The sequence below is a fragment of the Penaeus vannamei genome, chromosome 38, assembly GCF_042767895.1.
Source record: "Penaeus vannamei isolate JL-2024 chromosome 38, ASM4276789v1, whole genome shotgun sequence".
Lineage (NCBI taxonomy): Eukaryota > Metazoa > Arthropoda > Malacostraca > Decapoda > Penaeidae > Penaeus > Penaeus vannamei.
The window spans coordinates 27,734,732-27,747,231 of NC_091586.1; the positions used below are offsets into that span (position 1 = coordinate 27,734,732).

At 37.5% G+C, this 12,500-nt stretch overlaps 2 protein-coding genes across 3 annotated transcripts in view; one reads left to right on the forward strand and one right to left on the reverse strand.

Annotated features, from left to right (window-relative positions):
- Positions 1-1,139: 1,139 nt before the first annotated feature.
- On the forward strand, positions 1,140-9,440 carry LOC113802450 (uncharacterized). Of its 2 annotated transcripts, none has more exons than XM_070115982.1 (4): positions 1,140-1,242; positions 2,179-2,368; positions 5,006-5,229; positions 8,035-9,440. In XM_070115982.1, the coding sequence occupies exons 1-4, from the start codon at positions 1,228-1,230 to the stop codon at positions 8,200-8,202; spliced, it is 597 nt and encodes a 198-aa protein (XP_069972083.1). In that variant the 5' UTR covers positions 1,140-1,227; the 3' UTR covers positions 8,203-9,440. The 2 variants fall into 2 exon arrangements, with proteins under 2 accessions (XP_069972083.1, XP_027208839.2); XM_027353038.2 differs by having other exon boundaries at positions 1,141-1,242; positions 8,047-9,440.
- Positions 9,441-10,467: 1,027 nt separating this feature from the next.
- Positions 10,468-12,500, reverse strand: part of LOC113802437 (alpha-(1,3)-fucosyltransferase C) — a 9,860-nt gene continuing 7,827 nt past the window's right edge. The window contains exons 8-9 of the mRNA XM_027353012.2: positions 12,393-12,500; positions 10,468-11,089 (exon numbers count right to left, since the gene is read on the reverse strand). The exon at positions 12,393-12,500 is cut by the window's right edge and continues 51 nt beyond it. Coding sequence (XP_027208813.2) covers positions 10,909-11,089; positions 12,393-12,500 — 289 coding nt within the window. The 3' untranslated portion in view covers positions 10,468-10,908. The remainder of the gene's footprint in view (positions 11,090-12,392) is intronic.

Consider the following 12,500-nt stretch of genomic DNA (forward strand, 5'->3'; position numbering starts at 1 on the left):
TATATATATATATATATGTGTGTGTGTGTGTGTGTGTGTGTGTGTGTGTGTGCGTGTGTGTGTGTGTGTGTGTGTGTGTGTGTGTGTGTGTGTGTGTGTGTGTATGTATATGTATGTATATATATGTATATATATATATATATATATATATATATATATATATATATATATATATATATTCATATATATATATATATATACTTACATATATTCATATATATGTACATACGCTTATGTATGTATGTATATTTCTTTTCAAACGCACATATATGTAAACGTACGTCTGTGTATACATTTTTTTACACTAATTTTCCTCCTTCCTTCTTCATTCATTTTTTCTCTTTTTTTTGTGTATTCCTTTTTTTCTCTTTTTTTCTTTTTTTCTTTTTTTGTTCATTCATTTTTTCTCATTTTTTCTTCGTTCACTTTTTTCATTAATTTTTTCTCATTTTTTATTCACTCATTTTTTTCTTTTTTTTCTTCATTCATTTTTTCTCAATTTTTTCATTCATTCATTTTTTTCTTTTTTTTTTTGTTTATTCATTTTTTCTCATTTTTTCTTCATTCATTTTTTTCTCATTTTTTCTGTTCATTCATTTTTTCTCCCACCTTCCGACGACCAAAACAAACACCTGTGCCTCTCTCTCCGGATCAATACAGGAAGGTCCAAAATCGGGCGTTACCTGGTGGATCGTGTCAGCTGATTTATCATTAGGAGGTGAAGCGACCACAACCACCGCCCCAGGCAAGTTGGAGGGGATGTGGTTACTGAGGAGGAGGGGGAAAGGAGGGGGGGAAGGAGGTGGGGAGGGAGGGAGAATGGAGGTGGGGAAGGAGAGGGAGGGAGAATGGAGGGGGAAGGAGAGGGGGGTGGGAAGGAGGGTGGAGGAGGGAGGGAGAAGGTGAAGGGACAGTTGCCTATCCTGAATGAAGATTTTTTTTTTCATTTTTTTGGTCTGTTTTCGGTGTCTGTTCTAGGATTCGAGGAGATAGTTTATTTTTCGTTGTTGTAATATCGTTGTTTGTTGGTTATTTTCCTTTTTTTGGGATTCGCTAGTTAGGCTCTAGCGTTGGAGAGACGAGGGATTCGCGAAGGATAAAACCCTGGAGGACGTGGGATCCGAAGACCTCTGGCAACTGCGCCGGCGGGACCTCATATAAATAGTCGGACGACGACTCCACCTGCACACAACATCAAGCGATCTCAGTCCAGTCGTCACAGCCAAAATGAAGTGGATTTTTGTGAGTTAAATCGTTATTTTTTGCTTATTTTTTTTTGTGTTATTGTTATTATGTGATTCATAGATATAGTGTGTAATTAGTGGGGTTATGTGTTCTATCGTACGGGAGTTTTATTCCAAACCAAGTGAAGAGAAAGATTTTGCTTTGAAGTTTTCGGACCCGGTGTCATGTCCTCCAGATAGGCCTATCGCGCCTTCCTTTTAAACCCCCCTTTGGACCAGGAAGTGAAGAATGTTAACGATGAGGAATTCACTTACTCTTTCTGCTTGGAAGAATGTTTGCGTTTCTGTCTGTTTTTATTCGCCTTAAAACATTCATTTTGATCAGTTGTAGTTTTTTTTTTATCTCCCATTATATGATAATAAGCTGCATCTGTACTCTCGAAAGTCATTGTCTTTTTATGTTTTTATATTCATTACGTAAAATACGCGACAAATAGACATTTTTTTCTGTAATGGAAATCAAAGTAAACAACTAACCATTTTTTTTCATCTCTCTCTCTCTCTCTCCTATCCCTACTCCAACCTTCTCCCACTCCCCCGTCTCCCTCCTCCCACCTTCCCCCCTCTCCCTCACCCCCAACCCCCCATCACCACCCTCCTCCCTCCTCCCTCCACCTTCTCCCTCTCCCCTATCACCACCCTCCTCCCTCTCTCCCGCCCCACCTCACCCCCCCCATCACCACCCTCCTCCCTTCTCCCACCGCCCCCCCTATCTCACCCCACCCCCCTCTCCCACCTCCTCCCCTCCTCCCACCGCCCCCCCTACCTCACCCCACCCCCCATCACCACCCTCCTCCCTCCTCCCACCGCCCCCCCTACCTCACCCCACCCCCCATCACCACCCTCCTCCCTCCTCCCTCCCCCCCTATCACCACCCTCCTCCCTCCACCGCCCCCCCTACCTCCCTCCACCCTCCACCGCCCCCCTCGAACAGGTTGTCCTGGGGGCCTTGGTCGGCGCGGCGTGGGGAGCACCTGTCGCGGACGAGCCTCTGTTCGTGGTGGTGGAGAACGACCCCCAACAGTCCCTGGCGATCATCAACGAGGAGCAGCAGCGGCCTTTTGTACCCATCGAGATCCCAGAGGACAGCAACTTCCGCTATCTGACGAGGGACTTCGAAGGAGGTGAGGCAGTGGGGCGGTTTTGGGCGTGTGCGTGTGTGTGTGTGTAGAGTTCTTGTTGGTGGTAGTGTTAGGTGGCAGTGGGAGATTTTTGGTGTGTGTGTGTGTGTGTAGAGTTCTTGTTGGTGGTAGTGTTAGGTGGCAGTGGGGCGGTTTTGGGCGTGTGTGTGTGTGTGTAGAGTTCTTGTTGGTGGTAGTGTTAGGTGGCAGTGGGGGCGGTTTTGGGCGTGTGTGTGTGTGTGTAGAGTTCTTGTTGGTGGTAGTGTTAGGTGGCAGTGGGAGATTTTTGGTGTGTGTGTGTGTGTGTGTGTGTGTGTGTGTGCGTGCGTGCGTGCGTGCGTGTGTGTGTGTGTGTGTAGAGTTCTTGTTGGTGGTAGTGTTAGGTGGCGGTGAGGCAGTGGGCGATTTTTGGTGTGTGTGTGTGTGTTTGTGTGTAGAGTTCTTGTTGGTTAATAGTGTTAGGTGGTTGTGTTGTAGAGGGTAGGCAGGGAAGGTTTATTTGGAGAGGGACTGGGGTTGTGATGTGAATAGGAGGTAATTGGGATGAGGGGGAGTTATTTTTTCCTTGTAGATATTGTAGTTGTATCTGTTTGTTTGTTTGATATGATTTGATTTGTTTTATTCTATTTTGTAGGAGTTCAAAAAGGTGTAAATAGTTGGAGGGTTATTCGTTATTGTAGGATGCCAGGGTTGTGACTAGTTGGGATTTAAAATCACGTATATTTGTTGCAGTAGATTTTTTTTATAGGAAAGAAGTGTTATTACAAAAAGAAAAAGAATTAAGGATTAGTAATACAAGCTAATAGCACTATTTAAACACCTTGATATGAACCACCAATAGCTATAGTATTCTTAACAAGGCTTAACTACATACAGAGATATATAATTCAAGTTCAGTGATAGTTATAAAGCACATATGTGGGTATACATCACCCTCATCGACACACACCACACGAAACCCAGACCACACCCTATACCTCCGTGCATATAAATACCCTACCCTTCAACAAACAGGTGTCAGTACCAACGAATGTGTGTGTGTGTGTGTGTGTGTGTGTGTGTGTGTGTGTGTGTGTGTGTGTGTGTGTAATCCCTCAACGAGCATATCCTGTACCTCACTAGAATGAGTTTAACGAGGGAGGGGGAAGGGGACAATAGGATTAGTGAACGAAGGGTATGCTAGCAGACAGGTGTGGCATCTGGTGGCAGGGCGGTGGAATAAAAAGGATTAGGGACAGGTGAGGGGGAGAGGGACAGGTGAGGGGGAGAGGGACAGGTGAGGGGGGGGGAGGGAAAGGGGGAGAGGGGGGAAGGGGGGGGGTGAGGTCCCAGAAGGCCGTAAACAACACCGGTTCTTCAATACGTGTCGGGATACTTATCCTGTGGGGTTACCTGCTGTGGCGATTATTATTATATATAAAGTATTATATACAACGTATCGTTTCATATTTTATTGTTGAATTTTAATTATTATAAAGAGTATTATATACAAAGTATCGTTTCATATTTATATTGTTGAATTTTATTTCTTGAAAACATTCACTTTATTTTCATATGTTGTGTTGTTGATTGCATTTTGTGTTATATATATTCACTTTGATATCAAATATTTTAAGGTATGATTCACGAGAAATGATGAATCTGAATCTTAATATAAAGTTTATTTGAGGATATATGTAATTTAGACGGTACTGTTGTGAGAGATATCAAAATATTAACGTTATTTGAGAATATATGTAATTTAGACGGTACTGTTGTGAGAGATATCAAAGTAACTAATTGAAAGCATTGCAATTATCAGTTTTTTTGTTTTCATCTTTGATCGTTCTTCTTAGCGACTCTTCTAACGTCCGCCATTTTCACCCTTATGGTCAGCCTGTGTGGTGTGAATGACCTCCAGTTTATAACTCATGTATTACAGTCTCGTAGGCAGCCTGTCTCTTTTTTTTTCCTCTTTCAACCCTTTATCATATTCTTTCGTCTCCTCTCGTCTCGTTTCTTTCTCTCCTACTTCGGTTTTCTTTCGTATTTCTTCCCATCTTTACTCATGCTTATTTATTTCTTGTTCCTATCCTTCTACAGCCTTTACATATATCCTTCTTCCTCTCACATTCTTACCGCACCTGTTTTTGTGCTTGTCTTTCTCCCTCTCTGAATATCGTTTTAATCTCCCTAAGCCTAGCTTCCCTCTCCGCTCCTCCATCTCTCTCTCTCTGTCTGTCTGTCTGTCTCTCTCTCTCTCTCTCTCTCTCTCTCTCTCTCTCTCTCTCTCTCTCTCTCTCTCTCTGTGTCTCCATCTCTCTCTCTGTGTCTCCATCTCTCTCTCTGTGTCTCCATCTCTCTCTCTGTGTCTCCATCTCTCTCTCTCTCTCTCTCTCTCTCTCTCTCTCTCTCTCTCTCTCTCTCTCTCTCTCTCTCTCTCTCTCTCTCTCTCTCTCTCTCTGTCTTTCTCTCCGTCTCTCTCTCTCTTTCTCTCTCCCTCCCTCCTTCCCTCCCTTCATATATCTATATCTATCCATCTATCTATCTATCTATATACACACCACACCATACCAAAACAAACAAAGCAAAATAACTAACCAAACACCCCCTTTTCTCCCTTCCCCTCCCCCTCCTCCCTTCCCCCCTCCCCCCCACCAGCTACCTACCAGTTCGGCTACAACACCGGCAACACCTTCGACGAGGACGGGGTACCACAGGCTAACATGTACCGCCACGAGATGAGACGCCAAGACGGTACAGTGGTCGGGCGGTACGGGTATGTGGATCCCGAGGGCGTGGAGCGTGTCTTCAACTATGTGGTGGACGAGGGCGGGTACAGGCTTCTCGAGGCTGGCGACATCTTGGCGCTTGATGTTGTGGAGGTGAGTCGAGTGGGTGTTTTGGGGGTATGGGGTGTTTTTAGGGTTTGGGGTGTTTGTTTGGGTATGGGGTATTTTAGGGTTTAGAATTAAGGTTTGGGGTGTTTTTGGGTATGGGGTATTTTAGGGTTCAGGGTATTTTAGGGTTCAGGGCATATTAAGGTTTGACGTGTTTTAGGGTATTTTAGGGTTCAGGGTATATTAAGGTTTGAGGTGTTTTAGGGTTTAGGGTATTTTAGGGTTCAGGGTTCAGGGTATATTAAGGTTTGAGATGGTTTAGGGTATTTTAGGGTTCAGGGTATATTAAGGCTGGGTGTGTTTTAGGGTTTAGGGTATTTTAGGGTTCAGGGTATATTAAGGCTGGGTGTGTTTTAGGGTTTAGGGTATTTTAGGGTTCAGGGTATATTAAGGTATGAGGTGTTTTTGGGTATGGGGTATTTTAGGGTTCAAGGTATGTTAATTTTGTTTTTGTTTTTTGGGTATGGGGTATTTTAGGGTTCAAGGTATGTTAATTTTGTTTTTGTTTTTTGGGTATGGGGTATTTTAGGGTTCAAGGTATGTTAATTTTGTTTTTGTTTTTTGGGTATGGGGTATTTTAGGGTTCAAGGTATGTTAAGTTTTTTTGTTTTTTTGGGTATGGGGTATTTTAGGGTTCAAGGTATGTTAATTTTGTTTTTGTTTTTTGGGTATGGGGTATTTTAGGGTTCAAGGTATGTTAATTTTGTTTTTGTTTTTTGGGTATGGGGTATTTTAGGGTTCAAGGTATGTTAATTTTGTTTTTGTTTTTTGGGTATGGGGTATTTTAGGGTTCAACGTATGTTAAGTTTTTTTGTTTTTTTGGTTATGGCGTATTTTATGGTTCAACGTATGTTAATTTTGTTTCTGTTTTTTGTGTATGGGGTATTTTAGGGTTCAAGTTATGTTAATTTTGTTTTTGTTTTTTGGGTATGGGGTATTTTAGGGTTCAAGGTATGTTAATTTTGTTTTTGTTTTTTGGGTATGGGGTATTTTTGGGTATGAGGATTCTAGGGTTTAGGGTATTTTAGTGTTTAGAATATTTCAGGTTTCAGGGTATATTAAGGTTTGGGGAGCTTTTGGGTATGGGGGTATCTTTGGGTATGGGTTATCGGGTTAAGTGCAGGTGTAGGTGGGTTTGGAGTGGCTTTAAGGTTTAAGTGGGTTTTATGTGGCTTTTGAGTGGATATATTTAGCTTTGAGTGAGGTTTAAGTGGATTTATGTGGCATTAAGTGGCTTATGGCAATGTGAATTTGGGGCTAAATGTTAGTTAATTATATGTATTTTTTAATTTTCTGTTATTTTATTTATATATTTATCGTGATGTGAGGATATGTAGTTCTTTATGTCTTATTTGTCTGTGATTTGTCGAGTCACTTTCTTTACTTTGTGTTCTTTATTTTGATTCATTTATTTATTTACTTAGCTATCTATTTATTCCATTTTATGTCTTATTTATCTATCTTGCTTACCTCGTTCGTTAAAAATATTTAGGGGAAATAAATCTAAATATTTATTCCATAACTATTGTCGGCCATTTCCTAAGCGAAATTAGAAAATGTGTTTGTAATAAGTATGACTAATCTATAATGAAAATTTACTCGTAGGAAATTTACGGCAAACTAAAACTTTTTATTTTATTTTATATATATTGGTTGATGTTTATTTTAATATTTTTTTTCATTCAATCGTTCTATGATATTTTTTAAAAAATAAGTAAGATATTCTTTTGTTTTGTGACTTCATTTGTGTTCATCCATTAGCTCTAATAATTCACTCTAATATATTTTGAAAAAAATATATAATAGAAAATAAGTTAGTATCATCACTTTAATATATATTTAAAAAAAAAATATATATAAGAGAAAATAAGTTAGTGTCTTATTTCGTTTTAAAATTGCTCCCGGAAATTACAGCCGTGTTTACGCAGAAATAGATTTATTTTATGCGCTTCGTGTTTTGAAATCTGGTTTCGTTATACGTGGGAATGTTTGATCAGGTTGTCAGGATCGTCAGTTTTAGAGACAAAACAGGAAGTGTATAATGGCGGAGACAAGAAGATAAAATTTTGCCGAAATCGTGTGAGAATTTATGTGGTCCGCGTGTTCTCTCAGTGTTCAGTTTGTTCTCTGTTCACTATGTTCACTATATTCATTCTGTTCACTATGCTGGGATGAACTTCACCATAATTGTGAATTATTTCGGAAATGTATGACTTCCGCCGTGTATTTTATTTTATTTTATTCTTTTTTTTGTACTCTCACCTCGCCGTTCGATTAAGCTTAGTTCTTCACTGTAAAGAACAGGATTTATAGGACACGGGGTTGGCTGAGGAATGTTCTTGTTCTTCCTCGATTCTTTAAAATAGGTTTGGGGTTGTGTTCTTATGTGTGTTTTTTTCCTAGATAATTTATAAAGCATTTTTGTTTTTGAAATGTGGTTTAAAATGTGGGTTGTGTTAGATGCAACCCTACCCTCCCCTCCCCAAAAGAACCTCCCCCCCAATCCCCCCACAAACAAAACTTCCCCCCCTCCCCCCACAAAAAAATTACCCCCCTCCCCCCCCACAAACAAAACTTCCCCCCCTCCCCCCCACAAACAAAACTTAACCCACCCCCTCCCCCCAAAAAAAAAACTAAAACTAAAATTAAACAGACTCATACTCATTTCCATACGACCAGACCTCCTCTTACACCCCCACCCCCTACCTCCCACCCAACCCACAACCCCCTTCCACCCTCCCCATCCCACCCCCCTTCCCCCCCCAAAAAAAAAACACTAAAACTAAACAGACTTTCTTGCAGGAGGCGCCCCAAGAGGAAGAAGAGCCCGACAAGGCGCGACTGGACTTGCCTCTTGAGGAGCCGGGAACTCCCATCCCTGCTCTCCCTGTGGTTCCCGAAGGCGCAGCTGATCTCAGCAGTGACGCCGGAACCTTCGGGTATATCACTGCTCTTTGAGAGAGAGAGAGAGAGAGAGAGAGAGAGAGAGAGAGAGAGAGAGAGAGAGAGAGAGAGAGAGAGAGAGAGAGAGAGAGAGAGAGATGGGAATTAGAGGAGGAAGAGGAGTAGATCACGTGAGGAGATAGTGATAAAAAAAAGGAAAAAAAAAGGAAGATAAAGATAGTAGCTGTAAGAATAGCGACATTTTTTTACGTCGCGGTTTCATACGGGTAAATTTCTTTGAATTTTTCTCTTTCTCGTAATGAGTTAACGCGAGCTATGGGAAAAAATGTTAAAATAATGCACAAGCAAATATTAAAAAAAAGAAAAGAAAAAATCCATAGCTTGCGTTTGCTCATTATCTATTTATTTATCTATTTATTTATTTATTTGATCTTTTTTCTATACACCCGCGTTCTCCCGGTGACGGCGAGCGGGTGTCGAGAATCGCGCTGTTGACAATCCGATGTTGTTTAGGGCGTTATTCACCGTTATTCTCTGTGAATATGACCCTTTCTGTTTTTGCTCACTTTTTATTGACTTTTTTATGTGACTTTTTGACTTTGTTTACGTGACAGTTTATTAGTTAATACTAGTATATGACTTGGTGTTGACTTATACTGTTTTTTTTGTTTTTTTTTACAAATGACTTGCTATTTTCTTGTACTTTTTTACAAATGACTTTTGTTATTTTCTTAGACATATCTACAAATGACTATTGCTGTTTTCTTAAAGACTTAAAGACTTTTACAGATGAGATTTGTTAAAGACTTAAAAGACTTATTACTTGACTTTTGACAGACACACAAACAAAAAACAACAAACAAAAAACAAAAAAAACAAAAAAACAATTAAAGAAATATATGACTTTTTTACTTGACTTTTGAGACTGAGTGACACGTAGACATCAGAAAAAAAAATTAACAAACTGAAAAAAAAAACTTAAAATTTTGTTTTAGAAAATGAGAAAAATATATTTAAAACAGAAAATCGGCAAATGAAACAATATACAGACATGACGCATAATTCAAGTGCTGATATGACTGACCCAGACATAAAAAAAAAAAAAAAAAAAATGTTACCAAAAAAAAAAAAAAAAAAGACTTAGACAATTTTTTTTCTCTTTAAACTGGCATCTTTGACTGTTGTTATCGAAGCTTTAAGTATGTGTGAATGTTGTTAATTGTTATATTTGTTATTATTGTTACCATAACAGTCCCCAACCACGTAAAATTCACAAAAAAATAAAGTTGTTACCAAAAAGTTTAGTTTTTGTTTTTTCCTTTTGTTTACTTTATCATTGTAATATATTGCTTTTGTTATCAAATTTTCTATTATTATCATTTGTTGACTTGTTTACACACATACACAAAAACACACATTATATATATATACATATATATATATATAAATATATATATATATATATATATATATATATATATATATATATATATATATATATATATATATATAACATACGCACATGCATATATATATATTTACACACACACACACACACACACACACACACACACACATATATATATATATATATATATATATATATATATATATATATATATATATATATATATATAAATCTACACATATACACATATACAAATATATATATACATATATATATATATATATATATATATATATATATATATATATATATATATATATATATATATATGTGTGTGTGTGTGTGTGTGTGTGTGTGTGTGTGTGTAAATATATATATATGCATGTGCCTATGTAATATATATATATATATATATATATATATATATATATATATATATATATATATATATATATATATATTCCTCACACCTACATATATACAAGCTCATACATACATATGCAAGAAAACATCGCCTTTACTAATATTATTCTATGAAACAACTATTTTAACCAAAGAGAAGGAATTGGAAGAAATAACTTCATATTTAATTAAAAGTATTTATTTAACAATTTGTCCTACCCGTACATTGTGTTCATGAAACTTCCATGCAGTGTATTGTACAGTTTTATACATATATTCAGCATAGAAAATAAATGTGATACTTGTGCATTCGCGTATATATACACATGCATACATACATGTACTGTACACACACATACATACAAGCATACGTACAAAGAAATATGCATATATATATATATATATATATATATATATATATATATATATATATATATATATATATATATATGTATATGCATACATATATAACCAGCGTGTTCATTTATCTAATTCACCGGTTGACGTTAAATTTTGAACGAAAAGTTATAGTAACATCACAGATATTTGTAGGAACCTGAAAATAATATAGGTTTTCCTATCTCTCTCTCTCTCTTCGTCTACACACACACATACTGAACACATAGATATATTCACACACACTGAACGCATACATACACTCACACACACTGAACACATACATACACTCACACACACTGAACACCTACATATACTCACACACACTGAACACATACATACACTCACACACACTGAACACACTGAACACATACATACACTCACACACACTGAACACATACATACACTCACACACACTGAACACCTACATATACTCACACACACTGAACACATACATACACTCACACTCACACACACTGAACACATACATACACTCACACACACTGAACACCTACATACACTCACACACACTGAACACACACACATAGCCCTTCCTACAGCCAAGGTAGCCAAGACCTGCTCTTCAAAGTCTTGCATCCGCCACTCAGCATAAACCAGTCTTTGATATCTCGATAAACTTTGGGCTCGCTGTCCTGGTGAAGTTTCTTGCACAAATCACAAAATCCTTGAGCAGTGTTGGACCAGCCGTTGTCTATGGTGTACTGACCCTTCCATCTAGGGAGAGAGTTTTGAGTTTTAGGTTTTTTTTAGTTCCCAATAGGAGGGAAAGTGTGTTTAACAATGGATCTATATGTGTATATACAAAGGAAGATGTATATGTATTTTCTTTGTGTGTGTATTGTACACTCTAATGGTGAAATGGTGTGTATTGGACACTGTAAAGTAGGATAAGTGTCGAAATGGTGCCAAGGGAAGAGGTTTAGTAAGTGTGTTGTATTTGCTGTTGGAGGTTTGAGTTAATCGACTGTATTAAAGCGGGAGGTTAAGTTCTTAGTGGATAGTATTTGAAGCGAGCAAAGCCAGTGGTCGGCCATCTTTTTTTTTTTTATACTCGCGACCCCTATCTAGGTTTAAATCCCTGACATTAGCTGTTTCTGTTCAAACTGTTTTAACTACACATAAAGTTAAAAAATACTCAAAAAACTTTACATGATTATTAGAATACTCCAACACTGCAATGGCATTAACCTACAATACCTCTTATTTACCTCAATACTTTACAAATCATCTAACTACATAATTACACTAAGAAAGAGAAGTAAAAAAGGGAAGAGAAAAAATACTCTTTCCCTAATAAATAAAATATTACTCAAAAACGGCATGATTTATAAGCCTACAATATTTTTTTCCTCAATATCTTATACCCAAACTAACATATTATTGCGCAAAGAGAGAGAAAAAATCTTTAATTCTTATTTAACCGATTGATATATTCCTCAAACACAACATGACTTAAAAACATACAATACCAATTTTTCTCAATACTTGACAACCCACCTAATAACATATTAAGTTGTGATATATTAAAAGAAAATCATTATTATTATTTACCTGAGTAATAAAATCTTCCTCAACCAAAAAGCATGATTTAATACCCAGCAATACTTATTTTCCTCGATACTTTCTGACCAACCTAACTGCATATCATTCGTCTGAGAGAAAAAAAGTAAAAAAAGAAAGAAAAAATACTCAATCTTTATTCACAAAGTTATTAAAATAATCCTGGAAGATACGGCATGGCATATAAGCCTACAATATTTCTTCCATAATACTACATAACTACTATATTGTTACACAAAAAGAAGTGAAGTAGAAAAATTAAAAACAATAACCGATTAATTATTTTCAAGACAACAAATTATAAAACAAAACCCAGAACCTAAAGTTTACTTACCTCAATGTTTATCTAACTCCCTGACTGAGTACACACAACTAAACAAAACAAAACCAGTAATTAATGTTTTCTTACCTCAATATTTATATAACCTCCTGACTGAGTACACAGAACCAAACATACCTGAAATACTCGTTATAAGCCGTGTCATTCCCGTCGAGGTATTTCAAGTACTTCGCCAGGCTGTCCACGGAAGGGAAACTCAAGGCGTCGATGTAGGACCCCGGAGGA